The 19568-nt window shown below is 41.1% G+C and overlaps 1 protein-coding gene across 1 annotated transcript in view; it reads right to left on the bottom strand.

Annotated features, from left to right (window-relative positions):
• The window catches only part of srrm4 (serine/arginine repetitive matrix 4), a 63934-nt gene that overhangs the window by 3389 nt on the left and 40977 nt on the right, over positions 1-19568 (bottom strand). The window contains exons 2-12 of the mRNA XM_070964706.1: positions 18482-18616; positions 10321-10404; positions 10102-10182; positions 9986-10012; positions 9666-9716; positions 7091-7174; positions 6327-6492; positions 2879-3195; positions 2469-2663; positions 1438-1539; positions 1166-1321 (exon numbers count right to left, since the gene is read on the bottom strand). Coding sequence (XP_070820807.1) covers positions 1166-1321; positions 1438-1539; positions 2469-2663; positions 2879-3195; positions 6327-6492; positions 7091-7174; positions 9666-9716; positions 9986-10012; positions 10102-10182; positions 10321-10404; positions 18482-18616 — 1398 coding nt within the window. The remainder of the gene's footprint in view (positions 1-1165; positions 1322-1437; positions 1540-2468; positions 2664-2878; positions 3196-6326; positions 6493-7090; positions 7175-9665; positions 9717-9985; positions 10013-10101; positions 10183-10320; positions 10405-18481; positions 18617-19568) is intronic.

Genomic DNA, 19568 nt, shown 5'->3' with positions numbered 1-19568 from the left:
AGAGGCCAAAAAGGTAAGTGGTGTGAAACAGTGGTAGAATTAAAGCTGCAATGTGTGCAATTTCCTAAACATTAAAGCTGCACTAATCAATGTGTTTCTATGACTAATGTTTCAGAAGAGAACCCACAAAGTCTTATCAGCCAGCTTTGTCTGTGCTCTCAGCTCTGCAGGGCACTTTAGCATCTTTCAGCTAATTGTTTTGGTTTTACAGCCACAATTTCACTGTTTTGTTTTTTCACTTCCACCACTTTGTTTTCAGCCACAGCAGGAAGCTGTTTTCAGCAAAAAAAAAAAAAAAAAAAAAAAGTCTAATGAATCCACTGTCTACCACCTGCTTAGCACCAAACGGGCAGACAGACAAAGTTAACAACTAGCTGGTGAACACAGTGGAACATTTAGCAGCTAAAGAACCAGACATTTCCATCAGGAGGCGCCACGTGGCCAGACACACAAAATGAAATGCTAAGGTTGCTCTGTCTGTTGGTAAACTGGCAAATGTTTGCTAACATCATCAATATTATGGGGTTTACAGCTTGCTGCAATACCCCCTAATTGCCACAAACACCAATTAATACAGGTTTAAAGGTGGTCACTAAAAAATCCCCAAACTTATCGCAGTATATATTGCATTAGCTAACATGTTACAAAACGGCAGATTCCTCCCATTTTAGCTCTTTCTTGGTCTCCACTACCAGCTAGTCACGAACTTTGTCTGCTGCATATGGAACTTTATTGAACCTGGAAAAGGCTTCAGTACAATTAAAAACCTCTTTCACAGGAACGTACTGGCCAAAAGTTGAGGGTAATAAAACCAAAACAATGAGCTGAACTGGACGCTAAAAATTTTTAATGGTGCAGTTTTAAAACCACATAGATTAGCAGAGCAATAACTACATAAAGTTATATTCGACTTGCTTGGCTTTTTTTTTACATTTCAGGTTGGCTCTGTTCACCATCTGCTTCTTTAGCACCTGTGGTGGCTTTAGGGCTGACGCTTATCTCATCCTTTGGCTAAATGCCGCGTCATCGCACACAACTCATCAACACCAGGGTTGGGGACTTGTCCAACTGAGGGTGGAGGGTGGGACCAGCAGCACATCTCTGCTGCCTTAAGGCATAAAAATGGATAATGTAACTATAAATACCCTGGCTGGGAAAGCTCTACCTTGTGATTCGGCGTGCTTCCAGATGGCTTGGTGAGTCTCTCCTCCTTTTCTTCATAGGAGAGTAGGATTTGCGTCTTCGTCTCTTCCCACTAACCTTATGTGCATGCTTCACATCTGTCTCTCTGGAACTCGGTGTTCTCTTTCTGTCTCGTAGTCTGAGGAGCAGTCATACTCATGTGAAAAATTGTTCACCAGCACTGTAAATATTTGTTTGTTTTTGTACGCCATTAATGAGGAGCGATTAGCGGTGAAAACATTTGGTGATGTTCACCTGTCAGCACTGTATCTGGAGTAGCTTCCTCTGGAGCTCAGGCTGGCTACGCTGCCTCGTCGCCTCAGATCAGCTGAATAACTCGGCGAGCGAGAATATGAGCTGGCCAGGAGAAAAAAATAACAGTTATCTCCTGGAATTGAGCCAAATAGCAGTAGTTATTAAATGTTCCACAAATTCTTATTAGAATTCCTGAAATTTGTGTTTGTTTCTATCAACTTCTTTTTGCAACTATATCACATATGCATGATAATGCTGCACTGATGGAACACCACTAATTCTGATTCATTATGACATCTGTTGCTTTTTCCCACCTAAGACAGCATTTGTATTTTGCAAATGAATCAATTTGTCTCTTCTGATTCACGTGTACCTGATGGTGTCCATCTAGACTGGAAATGAGGACATGAGGACCGTTACGTACACCCCAACATGCTTGCTCATTTTACTCTTCACTTTGTGGACTTTTTAGTGCAGCGCAGGCCTGTAACACTGAGTGGACGAATGTTTTGTTTCATGCTCATGGTGAACATACTAATGCTGTTTAGCACGTATAAAGTTCACCAAGTTGTCAATCTTGATTGACATGTGAACATTTGCTGAGTAGCAAAAAACATAAAGTACATCTGAGGATGATGGGAATGTCTTGAGTTGGTGGTAAATCAAAGTATTGGACACATTGAAATCCTGGCCTGACAGTGGCGCTCTAAAATGGACAAACCAAATGACACTGACATCCCTCAAACCACAGCATGAACATGGCTAAAAAACTATTTCCATCAGCTTTTATTTAATCTTCTCTTTTCCAAAGGGCAGAAACAAATGGGGAATGACATGCATCAAAGACCCCAGGCTCATCGTGAATCAAGGATGTTGTGGTTTCTGATCAAAGCTTAATCACGAGGTCACCAGGGTTTCCCACATTTCTACTTTTTTAAGTGTAAATTGACATACATGAGTGGAGATGTACTTCCTGTAACTTGGGTATTACTGGATATTAGTGATGTACAACATAAAAATAGTCAACCCACCTGCAAGATGACAGTGACAGGCTGCGTGAGTAGTGTCCGGAGTATCTGGAACTCCCCGAGGATCTGCTCCTGCTCCTGCTGCTGGATGACCGGGTTTTCAGTCGCCTTCGAGACGACTTGCTCACCCTTTGTGAGCAGCTGGAGGTCTTTGGAGATCTCACAACCTCTACCCGGCACCCCAAGGTTATCTGCTCTCTGCAAAGAAAACACATTTCGACATTTCACTGCTTTGAGTGATAAAGCCAAAACTGGAGCCTGTTTTGTTTTTAAGAAATGCTCTCCTTTATTTTCACTCATATGATGAATATTTCAAAAGAGGAAACAGAGCGTGGAAACAGAAGATAAACAGCTTGCAATTTTCCTGGGAAGCATTCATTCAGATGGATTATTTATTATGAACACAACATTACCTCTTGCCGTTTCCACTGAAAAGGGTTGCGGACAAGCCGTCCTCCCCATAAGGTTTGCACAAGGAGGCGTAGCTGGTCACAGAATTCCCTGAATCAGAGACATTGTCAGTGAACTTCAGCTTCTCTGGCGAGGCCAGACGTTCACAGTGGTTCCTCTTGTTGACAGTTACACTCGCCCGAGAAACACCAGTTTTGCTTGATGGCGGTGAAGACGTGTCATTCCCGGAATCGTAATCGTGTGGCCCTTCGGTCTGGCTCGATAAATGCTGAGACCCTTTTCCGTGTAAAAGCTCGCTTCCAGGTTTTGATGACAAAATCTGCAAACAGACAAAGAGGCTGCAGCTTAAAACCAAAGGTGTGTTGATAAATGGAACCTGCTATCTGCTTTTGATGCACTGTGAATAGTCTATTACAAAGGCACATATTCCCTTGAAAACACAGAGAAGAGATTTCTTTTTTCTTGGGACAGAAAACTTTGAAAGATAAAGACATCATGCAAATTTGAAGCATGCGATTAACCTCAAAAGAAAGTCTGAACTCAACTAAAGTCAAAGAAATCAACAAGAAACAAATTCAGATAAAGTAAGGCTAAACTAAAACAATTATATGAAAGGAACAACAGAAGAGCAGAGAAGAAAGAAAAACTATGCGTGAAAAATCTACCGACTCTAACTCGAGTGAAGAGAAAAGGAGTAAACAATAGCCCCATTGAAAAGCCTCATTTAAAGAACATTGAACAAACATCACAAAATGGGTATTATGTAGAAATGAAAAGGATTGCAGACAAAGAGAGATCCCATCAGTCTAACTAAGAAAGCCCTCACAATAGGACAGATGACTGTGCTCTTTCTCCTGTAAGAAGTAAATAATTAGCCTGCACCGACCTACAGGTAAACCCCTAAATCTGCGGATAGCATCGACTTACCAATCAAGATTTCCTCCTTAAGTAGGTAAGGTGTAAGAAAAAGGGAAGAGCGGGCAACATAAGTGCATCATTAGAGTCGTAAATTGCAAGAAAAAGACAATAACCCTCTCTTCAAACCCAGAGCCAGTTAGACTTATATTGGCATGTTCCTTTTTCTTTCCTTAATGGTGCATTGTTTTGGAGTTTGTCAGGAGCGAAAAGTCCCAGAATACTTTAAAGCGTGCTTGTATGTGAGTACAACTACTGCACACCGGAATTAAAACGTGTATTTTTACTGCAGATATCCACAGATGGAAAAGGATACTGACTCTCCAAGAGTCAAAGTTGACTAATCTCACAAAATTATGATCTCTCTTTACTCATTGATTACAAGACCCTCAGAGGTTTATCCAGTCTGTCCTCCCACCGGTTTCCCATTATCTCGTCTATAGTCGACACAACAAACCAACCCTAAGGGAAATTTACCACTCGCATCTACACACAGTCTGTGCATACTCAAGAGGAAAAGATTTCAAATGTTAAACAGAGACATTCTTCAATGTCACCTCGAGGAATTTTGACAAGGCTGCCGTCAAGTAAACATTTTATCTCTGCCTTGGTATTGTTGCTAATGGTTCTTGTGTGCTTTCTTTTCCTTTTGTTGCCCCAACGTTTCTTATGCTTCCACCACAAAAGAAATCCCCCAATCATATTTACAGAAACGGTTGACATATGTTAACATCAACCACATTCATGTCGATTATTCATATTTTTGATGGTTTTTCTGTCCGGTCATACCTACCTTTCCCTTTATCGCTTGCTTTTTTGGGAAAGAAATATTAAGCAAAGATCATTCTCCATCACTTTGAAACTGTGTGTCTTTTATTCACCAAATTAAAACCCATAAATAAATGCAAACACCACTGAATAATTCAGATACAGTGAGCAGTGAGGCTTCCCCGCAGTAACCGACTGTAAAGTCCTCCTGAAGGACTTTGGGGTTTTGAAACGCCAGGCGTGATTCAATATATGGATTAATTTATTGAATTTCAATTAAAACCCTGTGGTGTGTAATTAAAAACATTCGTCTGTGCAATTAGCATAATTTAATGATTGCTGGAGAGAAATTAAATATATTTCACGCTCCAATAAGCACAAGACAATGAGTTGACATGCCGCTGTATCTGTGAGGGTCTTTGGGAAACATCACTTAAAAAAAAAAAAAAAAAGGAAAATCAACCTGCAATATAGCACAATTTTAAAGTTCAAAGTCTGCACTCAAACTGTCTGCTGGACCATAAAGCAGATGCAATGACAAGAGGGGACTGAAAAGCACCAAAGTAAAAATATAATGTGTATTTTTCCCTGCTTCTGTATCATGTCAGTCCTGAATTCTAGTGTACTAGTACTTAGCGGTCACAAACAAAATACTGCATTAAAAAGAAAACAGCCCTTTTTACTGTTTGAGCACATGGGTCGGCCCATGATATAAAATAAAATGTAGTATTTAAATAAAAAAAAAAAAAAAGATTTTCTGACCTGTTCTTTAGTTGTTTTTTTTTTCCAAATTAGCAGGAAAACTAATTATTCCAAAATGAGTCTAAAGGATCATTCTTTATCTTAGTCTTCAGCCCAGTCTCTTTAATGTTTATGCTGACATGAGTATGATGGGTGCAAGCACAAGGAGCAGTGTGACGTTTATGTAGCCTGGGAGAAACTAATGGTTTATGTCCCGTCTCACACCGTCCCTAACTTAAAACTCTACAGATGAGCTAAGCACAGTCTGTCACACTTCCTGCCTGCTGCTTACACATTATGGTTTGACAAAAAAAAAAAAAAAAAAAAAAAGCAGAACGGTAACAACTGTGCAGTGCAAGTACTTTGCACCTCTGCAGAACAGCACAGAAAAAAGCTACAAATCTAGCAAACATTCATATATATTTAAGCCAACCAAAGGTTTTACTTTCCTAGTCTTGACCACGGTTGTGATTAAATAATTCATCGAATATTCACACTGAACAAAATGTTCATAACTTTCCAGTAATACCTTTAATGAAGGAGTACAAATGTGTAGTGAGAAATAGCTCTTTTTGATGGTGGTGTTAATTTTCACTTGAATTGGACGCTTGATTTCTCAACAGGAGGGTAAATAAAACTTCAAAACGTGTAATTTTTTCCAGTGGTATCATTATTACTACGGAAAATCTTCTCTACCAGGAACTTGATGGCGTCAGTTTTGAAAACAGGAAAACAAACGCTGACAAAATTACTGCAAAAAATAATTTATTTATGAAAGGAGCTCAGAGTAAGGCCATGCACGATTTTTCATTTTGTAAACATGATCCATTAAAGGATATTTTCTGAAAAATATTGATGAGCTAAAGAAGAAAATGTTTTTTTTTCTTTAGTGAGAATCATTTTCCAAACCAAATCGTGTCGCTGTCGGCATTTTATTTGACTGACAATAAGCTGTTTACATGGCCGTAACTGAGAAATCAAAGTGAACAAGCAGCAGCATTGGTAAGAGTCCTAAAGTGTACTTACGGTGGCAGTTGAGAGGATGGAGCGATATTTTGGGGCCGTTTTACACACTGATTTGGTTGCAGGTCTCCACTTCATGTCCGTGTGGTCAAGCATTCCATTGCTTTCCTCCACTACAGCTGCCAGGTCTCCTAAATCCTGATGCACCACAGATTTTTGCACATGGTGTCTGTTTGGAAAAAGCTGGATTTAGTTTTCATAATACAGCATCGTGATGCAAGTGCTTCTTTTCATTTTCAGCCAACTCATCACCTCAGAGAATGGGACAGAAATTGGCAGTTGAGCACATTTGATGTCAGTGAAATATCTGAATTTACTTCAGCAACATTTCTCTCTGTTGTTTCGTTTTGGCCATCCTGAAAAATGAACTGTAATCTGTTGTGTAATCAAAGACTGAGAAACTCTGAATGTAATATTTTCCATTCAGTGGCGATGGATGATTATTCAAGGAGTGGCCTCATCGCCATGTCAACAAACCTGTTCACTATAATCTATAAAACCTGCAAAAAACAACATCATCATCATCATCATCATGTGTCCAAGTTTTTGCAGTATGTCATTATAACTGAGAGCATTGATCTGTGGAGAGAATTTGGGGCCATTTCCTGTGAAGCTGTGATAAGGGCTGGTCGTGCCTGAGATGTGGAAGTCACCTCTGCCTTATCAGTCATCGCTGCTGTGTGACCAGGAACTCGGTAGACACCTCGGGCTGATAAGATAAAGTGAGGGAGTCAGGGGGACGGGGAGGGGGAGGAATGGGTTCCTACCTGTCCTCTGTGGAAGACTGGCAGTAAGAACTGTCCGACTCTGACCTCCGATAGCGTCGTCTCCGCCTTGAGTGAGTCCGGGAACTGAAGGAGGTGATGAAGAGAGCAGAGGAGAGAGGACACAAGTGGATAAGGAGCAAAGAGAGCACTATGATTAGACAATCGACTGAAGCTACTTGACAATCATTTTTATCATCACTTCATCATTTGTGATTTACAAGCACAAAATCCAGCTTCTCAGATGAACATTTGCTGCTTCTATCTGTTCTGCAGCTTTGTAAGTTTGTAGCTGATGGTCTGTGTCTGCTGTCCAACTTGTGCTTATTGTCCATGCACACTTTTTGTTTTGTGATATGGCGTTTTACACTTTGACTTTGTTTTCTCTCCCACATACTAAGTTTGGCTGATCTGTGGTGCTCTGGTGGCCTAAGATTTCAAGTGCTTACTGTCAACCACTATGAAAAGGACAGGCACCTCCAAACTAGAATGACTGCCTTGTAGTTATATGTCACCGCCAACCAGTCAAGTTGAATTTACAGCTATGTCTGTCCAGACTCATGTAATATATGTAGTGAAGACTTTGAGGGACATTAATAAAGGGCATTAAGTGTGTTTTTTGGTGATCTCACTAAAGTGGCATGTATGATTCCAGTGAATATTTTCCACTGAGAAACATGCTGTCTTCACTTCAAGACTACTTTTACAGAGGAAGACAGAGGACTGATAGAGCTTCATCACATGGAGCAGCAACAATCACCTGAAGCTCAACATCAGCAGATCCAGTGAGCTGGTGGTGACTACAGTGCTTCAAATATGGATGTTGATGCAAAGAGGCTACAAATTGTAAAACGTGGATGTTTTACACGCCTTCAACTCAGCAGCTCAGAAGATCTACACAATCAGCACAGTTTCAAGGTGGACATCAAAGATTAGTGTCACCACTTCAGTATCTGACCAAATGTGAAATATGGTCACAATCTCCCCTGCTGTTCCTGAGTTATGGTGTTGAATAATAGCCAGAAAAGTGTTTTTACATGTGTTTTGGTGTTTGAATTCTTGATTTCTGGTCAAAAATGTATTTTTTGAGGTCACCAAATCTAATCAGTTCATTCTTGAGTCCAAGGGAGCATCTGTGTCAAGGTGTTATTCTTGTGGCGCATTCACGAGAATGGGAATGACGGAGGGGTGGACAACCTGAAGACATAATGCCTCCAGCCACAGCTGCTGCTGGCGCTCTTCTGTCAATGAAGAAATACTCCAGTTCTGACAAAGCTGATGTTATAGCAGCATCTACGCTAATCTCTTTATTATTGTTGTTGTCACATCTAAACTACACCCGTGCATAGCCTCCAGCAGTTCCTCACAGGATGTGGTTTAGCCACGAGTGCACGACTCAAAGCCTAGCAAGATGGACTGGTGAGTTAAAACTGGTCTGGGGTTGTGCTTGTGATTAAGACTGGGGATGACGTTTCCTCCACAGCTAACCACCTACAGAGGTATAACCATGAAAAACTGCTGCAGAAAAATGGTTATGAGTGTGGATGAGATCGGCACGGCTGTAGAGGTTGATGCAAGGCGACTTACAGAAATAACTAAATCAACATCTTTCTTTTCAAATCAATGTGAGAAACATGAAGTTAACTACTCCTAGCAACTCCTGCTGGGATGGATACGTCAGGCTGAATGAATGAAGTGGAACAGATGGCAATTCAGTCGTGCTAAGATCTAAAATGAGGAAAATAAGATGTACCCAAGATGTAGTAAACTGAAAATACCAACCATACCATACAGTATACCATATCAACCAGTTCACCTGATACACAGGATAATATGGATAGATCAATCAAACATTAAAATGAGTATTAGTTGCTGTACGGCGGAGCGCGTATTTGTTTTTGTTTGTTTGGATGTTGTTTTCTGAGCAGCACATTTCAAGATTTAAAAGGAACAATCAGATCAAGCCCACATGACTTTAAGGATGTATAATGCAATGTTTTTTCCCCAGTGTCCATCTCCACCTCTGATGTATGTGAACCGTGTTTTAAAAATAGGAGAGTGCGTCAGAGAAGATTAGAGTGTAAAGGAATAACAAAGGCCTGAAGAGAACAAAAGAGGCGAGAGAGTTGTACAGAGCTGGAAAACCGTGGTTTCTGTTGAAGTATGCAACAACTGAACTTGGCTCTGTGCTTACAAACAACGGCCCGCTCATCCAAAGTCGAATTATAAAATGTTGAAAGATCACAGCATGAAATTGGTTTCTCTTACCCTCTTTCACCCCTTTTTCCCCCTCTCTTTGTGGCTCAAGCCTTCAATCAGTTTTCCTCTTTACGAGGCTTTTTTCACGCTTTGCTCAGAAAAATAAAAGCTGGACGTTTCTCTATTCACCCAGCGTGCCCCTACATGAGAGCATTTTGGAGGATGCTCTCTCTTTCTTCCTCAGCAATGGGTGTTCTGAAAAGGGTGGATGGGCTTACCATGGCGGAGGAAGGTGGTGGTGGTGTGTGTGGGGGGGGGGATAAAAAAAGTTGTAGGATTTGGAGAGTACATGATTCTGATGCAACAGTCACAGACTGACCTTTTCTTGTGCTTGCGCTCATCCTTCCTCTTATGTTTTAAACTTGAAGAGCTGGTGGGATGAAAGAGAATAGAGTCATGAGTGAGGAGTGTTAAGACTGACAAAGCCTGCACAGACAGCCTGTTTTCTTACTGATACACACTGTAAAGGACATTGGCTTTTAAGTTGGAAATCCAATAATCTTAGCAGACACTAAATGTTACACCACACTTAGGACAGAAATCCAGATGTGAACTCTTTGCTCTTTTATTAAATTTGAGATTAAAGCCACTAGACATGCTAAAATTATACACAAACCTTTGCAATAGCAGTATACATACCTGTGTTTTGACTTTTTGGAGGTGTACCTGGAATAGGGAAAAACAGATGATTTTGGTGACCTAAAAATAAACATCATGCCTTTTTTTCCAATATTGTCATAGTAAGCAAGAACTACCTATGCCGCTTGCTTTTCTTGGAGCTCTTCTTCTTCTTCTTTTTCTTCTTCCTCAGTGGCGACAGGCTGTAGGAAGGAGACCTAAAGGGGGAGAACAGATAAACACGAACTCAAGTGAGCACCAAACATTCCTCCTCTCTTAATTAACTTTCAGGAAATGCGACAAAAGGTGTCCAACAGTATAACTCACTGCAGAGTCATCTCATTTTGGGAACTGACCTTTTCCTTTTCCTCCTCCGATCGGACTTTCTCTTCTTCTTCTTCCCCTTGGGCCGAGGGGAGAGTTCCTCGTCAAAGGAGGGGCTGCAAGCAGAGACAAAGCAGAGGGGACACCTCTGGATTTATTCCAGTGATGGGATATGACGTGAAATCTCAGGCGCAAGGATCCAGCAGGGTGAGGAGGAGATTTTGGGGTGTGAGTTACAGCTTCTAAATCTCAACATCTGCAATGTTAGACTCTGAGTCTGCTGAGCCAAAACATCCTCGTACCTGTACGACCAAATAACTAATGATTCCCAAAATGACATATATCACTGTAGGAGAGTGCCAGCAACAAGCCTTCTTCTTCATTTGCTGAAGTTTAGACACAAAAACTACTTGCTTAGGTTTAGGAAAAGATCATTGATAAGTACGTTATGTAGCTTAAAACGGGTCAACATTGACTTTTGGTTCCAGACGGGACACGATCAGCAGATTGTTTGAGCCATCCATCCGACCCACCTTCCTCCATAAGCAGACTTTCTTGCTCTTCATGCTATGTCACCTGACTTCCTTTGCTCTTGTCATTATTACTACGGCCACTAGAGGGCACAATATATGTAAATAAGTATAGTATAGTATAATAACATATTTGCAAAGCCAACCTATAGATCCCATCAACACCAGTTAAGAATAACTCATGTTCACAGTACTAACTGGTGAGTGATAACCTAAAACAATCACATCAGTGATTCAGTGTGAATGGCACATTAATAACACTATTAATACATGATTGTACTGTGTGAGGAATATTCTTCACATACTTAAGTGTTGCAAACACTTTTCTCTGTGTGAAAGTGTGAAACTCCCTCTACAAAACTCTTTTTCTCTAAAATCTTTGCAGACAAATAACCAGAACAGATTGAGAAGGGTAAAATAATCCAAATGACTCATCACTGGCATCACATAACTGCACATAAATGCATCCTGATTGATCCTGACACACATAAGCAAGATTATCTGCGAGCCAAATGTCCCGTATGAGATGATCCCATCACAACAGAATGATGAAATCCTATCCAGACTGGTACAAAGCACAAAACAGATCGCATGCCAGTGAGCTTCACTGAAGTAAAGACTGAAAACATGAGATAGATCTGTGATACATTCCATCCCCTGCCAATGCACATAGCTGCCTTCACTTCCTATTTAGCCTTTGATTCTGTGCTCTGGCTGCCTATTGGCTGTTGACTCAGAGGAATGCTCGATTGTCCCTTATCCTTTTTTCCCCTTCTGCTGTTTAGAACATAAAAACACACTGTGCAGGAGGGCACAATAGGCTTTCACTTAATACAATGAACCTTAGGACCTCACTTAAAAAAATCACAATGCCTGTGAACAGCTAATTGCCCTTATGAATGTGTGATTCTATTATTTTGCCAGAATGGAACAGAAATGTTTAATTAGCAATTTGTTATTTTTGTCATTGATACTGAAACTTCTTGTTAATCTTGTTCGATGACCTAGGTATGGAAAATGTGGGAGAGAAGAGTTTCTAATCTTCAAAGACTCCGGCAGTAGCTATTCCATCCAGTTGGGGTACTTGGAAGAGACAGATTCTTTTAAAAAACGTCTGTGAACGAAAAAAAAAAAAAAAAAAAAAAAAATCCCTACAACGCCAATCACTAATACTCACTGTCAGATTTTTTGATCTCATGCACCTGTTGTTGAGACTTTCTGGAGTGCAAGAACTTTGAAATAAGTTTTTGCAATGGTTCAAACCATTAGTCCAAGCCAACCTATCCTGACTTTTTGTCCCTAACACGGGTAATATAGGTCCACTCGGGATGTCCCTAATGACTAATTTCTGACTGGTTGACTACTCTAAAAGCAAGAAAAACACTCACAAAACAGTCAAATTTGAGCACCATTTAATCTATAAGGTTAAACACAGTCTATGTATTTGAAACTGTTAATTATATTCCTCAACAAGTGAATCGTATTTTAAATGCCGCTGAAGCACTTTCCACCGTGTATGATGAACATTGGACCTTATCCTAGAATTTATATGTGTACATTAATAAAATAATAGTTTAACTGACCAGTATTCGACTAGCAGTGTTCGACTAGTCTATTTATTGTAATAGAGGCTAATGTTAATGCTTGTTAGGACAAACTTTATAAACAAAGGTTGGTTTACCAACATGAATAGCTAACAATGACCCCCAAAAAACAGTTCTATTGAGGCTTATAGGTGCCAGTTGTGGGTGCAAGAAATGTGCGATTCATTGGCATTCCTCGATTTCACGGACACTTCACGCCTGCACAGATCTTCATGTGCACAGACACACATGCTCATGCTAGCCTGAGATATTTGTGTCCTCTGTCCATTATTCTCTTCAAGTGTTAAGTCATCATTATAAAGAAGAGAAACTTGTCAGGTTCCATCTGTTGACCAGCTTGATTGCTGTCCAGAGGTCCATTTCATTTGCTCTCTGAAAATGACTGATGTGGAAAAGGAGATGAAGGCCTTTGAAGCGCCACGGGCTCATTGAATGAGCCTTTCAAGTACAGGCGGACTGAAATTCATAAGAAGCAAAGACGAGGGTGTGAGCAAGCAGCTGGGGTGATGCACACTAAAGAAGAGATGTGTAAGAAGACGCTTTTGACTGGAACTCACTAGGACAGCTTCACCTTGGCTTTGATAATGAGGATGAACATATGCTTTATTGGTAAAAATGGAAAGGGTGTGTGGTGTTGGCTCAATCAAAATTGATGTGAATTCCATGCAGGAGTGATTTGGCGTGTTTACATCATTAATGGTAGGGTAGTAAATAAGGCAGAGGAGGGAGCAGACATGGACACATGAGGCAGTACAGAAAGAAATGGAAGGGTGCATGCAGACACACTGAACTGTAAACTGACACGAACAAATGAAGCTGTTGACACAAATGACACATTCGTCCACTATGTCATTTTCAGTTGTCACATCTTACGGTTTGTCACGACAATCAAAGCAGCATGTCATCTGTCAAATGTCAAGCAAAGTTCCTTTAAGTATTTACTATTTCAGTGTTATTGTTCACTGAAACCTGCAGTCAAGTCAAGCCTCTCTTTTACTTGACTGTCCATCAAGGCCATCAAGGGAGGAACAGCTAAGCCTTGAAACTTCCCAACCCATCCCCCTGAGTACCAGACATAGCAAATCTCTTGTTTTTTTCTGGCAGCTTCTGGTGTTTTATAGTGAAAAATTCTTCATAAAATCAGTTGATTAACTGACACTGAAGGTAATTGTTAGTTGCAGACCAGTTGATGAGTCCTGTAGCTGTCTCCATATTAGTTTCATCATAGCTTTGGTACAGTTAGATGATCTTCCCAACATGCAGTATAAAGGGTCTCATTGGCTCAGTCATGAAAAGGGGAAATAGATTTACAAGAGTTAACCCCATTCATTGGGAATTAAACCTCAAAAAGCATCTGGCACTGCCCACCATGACTCACAAGATGAGAGAGCCTCAGCTTTATTTAAAGACATGCATGAGTGTCAGCCAATCATGTGCTTTGTTTTCTTCTTCACTGAATAATGTAAAAAATACAAAGGAGTAGGAGGAGGAAACATGGAGGAAAAGATCGGTGAGAGAGGTCAATGGCATCCCAATTCTCTTCTATAAAGGTTAGAGAAGTGACCTTATGACTGGAAGGTCGCTGATGCCCTTGAGCGAGGCCCTTAACCCCAGCTGCTCCGTTAGAGCTAATCACTGACCAGCAGATGAACCTATGGTTGTTCTGGCCAGTGTCCAGGGCTGTAACTGTGATCAGTGTGTTCCTTCAAAAGAGAGGCGTCCTCTCAGTGAATCGTCCCTGATTAAATAAGGTTAAAAAGGTTAAAAAAATAAAACTGTTACCAGGACTTCATAAGAAAAAAACCATGCATGGAAACTAAATTATGATCACTCAAGCTTCAGGCTCATGAGAGCTATTCTGAATTTATGAATGAAGAGTCAAGCTACAAAAATGTGCTTTAAAATGTATCTTCATTAAAGACAAAAAGGAGTAGATCAGCAGATCCCTCTGAGACCAAATAATATATATATATGTGTGTATTAAGAAAAAAGATTAACTTTTTGAATAACATTATAACATTGATAACATTTTCATAGCACAGAATTAGGCTTAGCTTAGCTCTGGGCAGAATATATTTAAATGTCTACAAATAGTAGCTGTATCATTGTTAAGCACTTTCATGCCTACTGGAGGGTAACTGTTGGCCATTCACTTCAAAATTCAAGGAAATGTACCTTTATGTTCCCCAAACAGCAGGTCACGCTAACAGGTGAGCGTGAACTGATCCAGACAGTGACAAACTGCGCTCCTGCTTGATGTATGCGACCACAGAGCTCTGGAGACTATGTGCCGGTTTCATTGGATGCAGAAGAAGGTCTTGCTATAATAAATGGCCCTGCTTGCTGTAGTCGGCAGTTTGGGAGCATTAGGCACTGAAATGCATTAGGGCTGATTAGACAGACCGAGCCCAAGTACCCTCTCCTGGTAATGAGAACGCTTTGTCACTCATTAACACCTCTACCATTCTGGCCTTGTGGAAAGAGAGCACAAGGCAAGCATTTGCATTTTTTCTTGCCAGCAGAAACAGTTTCTTTTGATGAGGCGGAGAGAATGAAAGGCGGAATAAGAGTGCAGTCAATTGCCAGCTACACTTGGAATGGTGATGGCGCGAAACAATGGTGTATGAAAAAGGGATTTGGGTACATCTGATGAGAATATGCTCAATGCTGAATGCAGCCTATTTTCCTGAGGAGCATGTTGCTTTTTTCACTGCCACAATCATGCATGAATACCGTAAATGCATACATGTAAGAACATCCCAGACATGCCATTATAAGAACAATACATCACTCACTTGATGTGAGGCGCTGTGATATGTTTAGCACAGTGATCAGGGCTTTGGGAGTTTGTTTCTAGAACAATGGTGCAGAAACTTTTCCCCTTGGAGGGCCAAAGCTGAAACTTAATGGTGGGTCACGGGCCAAAAACAACACCTATTGTATTGTCAAGATGCAGATCCAAAGCTCCCTTAACTGACTGACGTTTTATGCTCTGACACTCTCGTCATTCTGCCCACCTTGCTCAGATTCTGAGACATAAGTAATTGTTCCGGATCCTATATATTTACAGATCATTTTTACCTGATAAAAATAAAACAACAGACACTTATGCTGGGCCAATTTTGGCCCGTGGGCCCCACTTTGGGCAGCCCTGTACTAGAGGGAAGCCAGCCTCAGTGGCTTGTGGTTTAATGTTATAATTAGCATTGGGTGCTCTGTTTAATTGTGCTGCTGTTGGCCAATTAGCAACATAACAATCCAAAGAGCAAACGTCCTTCTCAACAGAGGAGACTTCTCAGGCTGCTCTTGTGGTGCTTTGTGTTCGAGACAAAGAATTGGGAAATGCATCCACCTCATAAGCCATTTTTTACTAAGTGGAAAGGAATAAACACAAGCACAGCCTTTTTCATGCATTTCTTCTCTTCTTGGGCAAATGTGATCCATTAATTATTTGCTTACAGCCAGTGACCTTTGGTGGCCGTGATGCTTCTGTGTGAAGCAGAAGCTCAATCACGACTGCATGTAGCTGCCCTCTCCTCAGTCTCTGCTCACAGCAGCTGACCCTGTGGTCAAAGTTGATAAACAGTAGTCTTGTGGTGATTATTACTCTTGACTTGTCTCTGGAACGGCCTTCCACTTAGCATCAGGTCTGTCTAACACTGTCTCTGCGTTTAAATCTCAACATTTTTATTCAATAGCCCTTTGTGTGTCTGTGTGCGTGTGTCTTTCTTTCTTTCTTTCTTTCTTTCTTTCTTTCTTTCTTTCTTTCTTTCTTTCTTTCTTTCTTTCTTTCTTTCTTTCTTTCTTTCTTTCTTTCTTTCTACCTTGTATAACTGATTATAATTGTTTTTGACCCCATACAGCCATTTTTTATTGCTGCTTATGTTCAGACACTTTCATTTTCATAACTTTGTGCTTTTTGTCAGAAAAGTGTTCTATGAATCAACTATTATTACTGCTGTTACAAAAATTACAATATTCGAAGAGAATCCAGCTAGATGGAGGCTTGAATTCAGCATTTTTAGGCTGTGTTCAAACCACATTAATACATCAAAAATGCAGCTTCTTCTTTTTTTTCTTTGTATATTAAAAAGCAGCTCCACTGGAGCAATTGGGTTAAGGACCTCGCTCAAGGTCACCTCACTGTTCATAATGAGGGAGGGGCAAGTGCAGCCTTTCACTTTCCCTACCCAGATTTAGTCAATCGAGGTGATGGAACCAAAAACCTTCCAATGACAAGCTCACTTCCATAACCTTTGGGACACCGATGCCTCAGCTGAAGCTGGTTCAACTGCAGCAGCAATGCACAGCAACATCAGGTACAGTATTTTGTAGCCAAATCCTGTGTCATATCAGTATATAAAACACTGTACAGTGTTTCAGCATCTGAGTAGCCTTTAAACTCATTTGTACAACATTCTGAAACTGGACCTCATCTCCTCAGTGCAGCTCCTCTCCATGGTGTCTAGGCTGCAGTTAAGAGCGTCTCTGCTAACATCAGAAGAAGTGAATACACAGACTGTGATTTCAGTCCCAGGATGTCAAATACTGATCTTGTCCCTCCCCTCACCGTCTCATACAGACGCTCAAGGTAACCTTTACCATCTGTATGAGACGCACCAGGCTTTCAACTAACTCCAAAACCTATCCACAGTAATAATAAGTGGCATTTTGAGTGGCAAAGTCCTTAGAGGGCTGGAGGTCAGTGTGAAGTTGTATGTCAGTCCACAGGACTTTCACCCAGGAGAAAGGGGTTCGTGTCCTGTGAGAAACCACAAGTCTTCAATCTTTTCCTCATTCTAACCAAGTAGTTTTGCTGCCTGAACCTAACCAAACTGTGGCCGTTTCACAGCAGCAAAGGTTTTAAATTGTTAGCTGTGTGTTAGGATGGCTTTCTGTCAGGAAGTCTTTGCATGTTGCACACAGACGCTAAAAGCTGTCCTGTGCATGAGATGCTGAAGAGGCGACAAAGTGATGGTATTTGATGACCTGGGATGAGAGCGATGTTGAACGCAAAACATAAGACAGCAAAGGTACTCATGTTGCCATCTTGTAACTAAGTTGATAAGAAGGCGAGATATGTTTATGGTATGGTCTTGATATCCTCCCATAGGAATAAAACTGGTCTGTTGTGTCCACTTTACTGAAGACATCTCATGTGATTCCTCAGTACTTAAGTTTCAAACGACTTTGCATATCTCACTGCCGTATGGAAAAGCCCTCTAGTGTAAGATCAATTCACAGAAAAGAGCTCTCCGTATCAAGGATAAAGAGCACTGCAAATCTTTTCTACCAGACGTCTTTTCTTGTACACAAACCAGAAAAATGATTAGAAGCCTGCACGCCTGCGTGTTCTCTGAGCTCGCTGTTAAATTCAAAAACAAAGAGAGGCAGCCGCTGGGTAAAGTTCATCCAAAGAGAAGCGATTCATGTTTATGATCCTCTCTAACACACCTCAGATGCGGCTTCAGTCGTGTTTTACATATCACTGGCTGCTTCCCTGCTATGTGACTGCGAAGGCTTTGAAGGTGTCAGATTAATTAAGAGGTTTCTTTGAAAAAAAAAAAAAAAAAGAAGTCTGCCCGAATTGATTTTTCCCACCTCAGAATAAGCCTGAAAATGATTCCCGGTGTGTGAAGGAGACTTTTGGTTCAAGGTGCTGGTGAAAAGAGAGGATCTGAATGACACAGTGTGGAATTCCTCACAACATGTATTTCTCCACTGGGCCCAACCCGATAAGACTGTTTACGTTCCCCGCACCAGAATATAGAGATTAGCTCTGTTTTCTCTCTGAGAGTCAAACCCTGAAGGAGTTTTGTTGTACTGTTAAAAAGGCTTTATCACCAGCACTTAAAGCTACAAAAGCAACCCCCCGAAACAAATAACCATTCATCACCAGAAATGTTTCACTGTGATCAAAAACCCTACAACCTTAGAGGACATCGATTCCTTGACTTTTTCCTTCTTCGCAAGTGCTCTGTCTTTGAGGTCAGAAAACCCTCTTGATGGTTTTCAGGTGCTCCTGTTTGGCATTTGTGAAAGCATAAAGACTATCTCACCTCCTGGCCCTGCGATGACTGTGGTGTTTGCGTCCTTTTCCTTTGATGCAGCCATATCTGTCTGAGCGGTCCGCCCTGCGATCCGCCGCTTTCCTCTCATCGGTTTTAAGCGACTGGCAGGCTGTTGTCTCGAAGCTGGGAAGCAAAAAAAGAAGAAGAAGAAGAAGAAGAAAACAATTTAGTTTTCACTCTTCTGGCTTCTCATGAGAACTTTTTCAAAGTGATTCCGCCAGTTGCCCACACAGTTATCACTTCCATCATACAATAGGGAGGAGGATTTAGCATGCTTGCTTAGCCTTATTCCCTCTGGTCTACTGGATATGTGTTTTATTCCCCTCCATTTCTCCCAGCCAGCCATTCTCCAGGAAAACTGGAGGTCGGCCATTTACCATTCAAATCGAGGTGTCAATTGAAATGTAGTTATTTACACGCTTCAGTTTCCCTGACATTTTGGGAAATGTTGTTTTCTATCTCGTGCCGGGCAGATGCAGCCATGGGAGACGCACAGCCGTAAGAATAGTTCACGTCTCCTTGAATTTTTTTCCCGATATCCGATAAACCAGAGCTTATGCATTTTTAGGTATTAACATATCAACACAGGCATGAAAGCAAAGCCAAGAAAAAGTACAAGTCACATCCCCAGCCTGGTGTTTAAACATGTTTTCTGCAGTTTTAAAATTGAGGCAAATTATTTCTGGCTTCAAAATAATGCTGCTATAAATCAGGTGTTTACTAATTCACCCATTTCTACCTGAGCCTCCCAAAAACCCTAATCCGTAGTCAAATGCTGCAGAACGAATGACTAAATAAACTGAATGATTAGATGTGAGCACACAGCCCTGGCCCTGCTTATTATGCTCTGTTTTAGTCATGGGAGATTTGAGCGTAATTACACATTCTCCTCTTCTTGGAGTGGCTCCCGTCTGATTGTAATGAGGAGATAATCAGAGCCAGAGATTAGGCCATCAACGCCACGTCTTCGTCCTCTTCCCCCAGCGACAAGCAGGCAGGAGCCGTCGCTTTCTATCTTCCTCACCTTCATTTTCCTCTGCTTCTCCACATAAGATGGAGTGCCCCCGGCATGGAA

Source organism: Chaetodon trifascialis, chromosome 6 (assembly GCF_039877785.1).
Source record: "Chaetodon trifascialis isolate fChaTrf1 chromosome 6, fChaTrf1.hap1, whole genome shotgun sequence".
In the NCBI taxonomy this organism is placed as follows: Eukaryota; Metazoa; Chordata; class Actinopteri; order Chaetodontiformes; family Chaetodontidae; genus Chaetodon; species Chaetodon trifascialis.
Note: the sequence above shows the minus strand (reverse complement) of the source record. Positions and strands in the feature narration are given on the sequence as shown.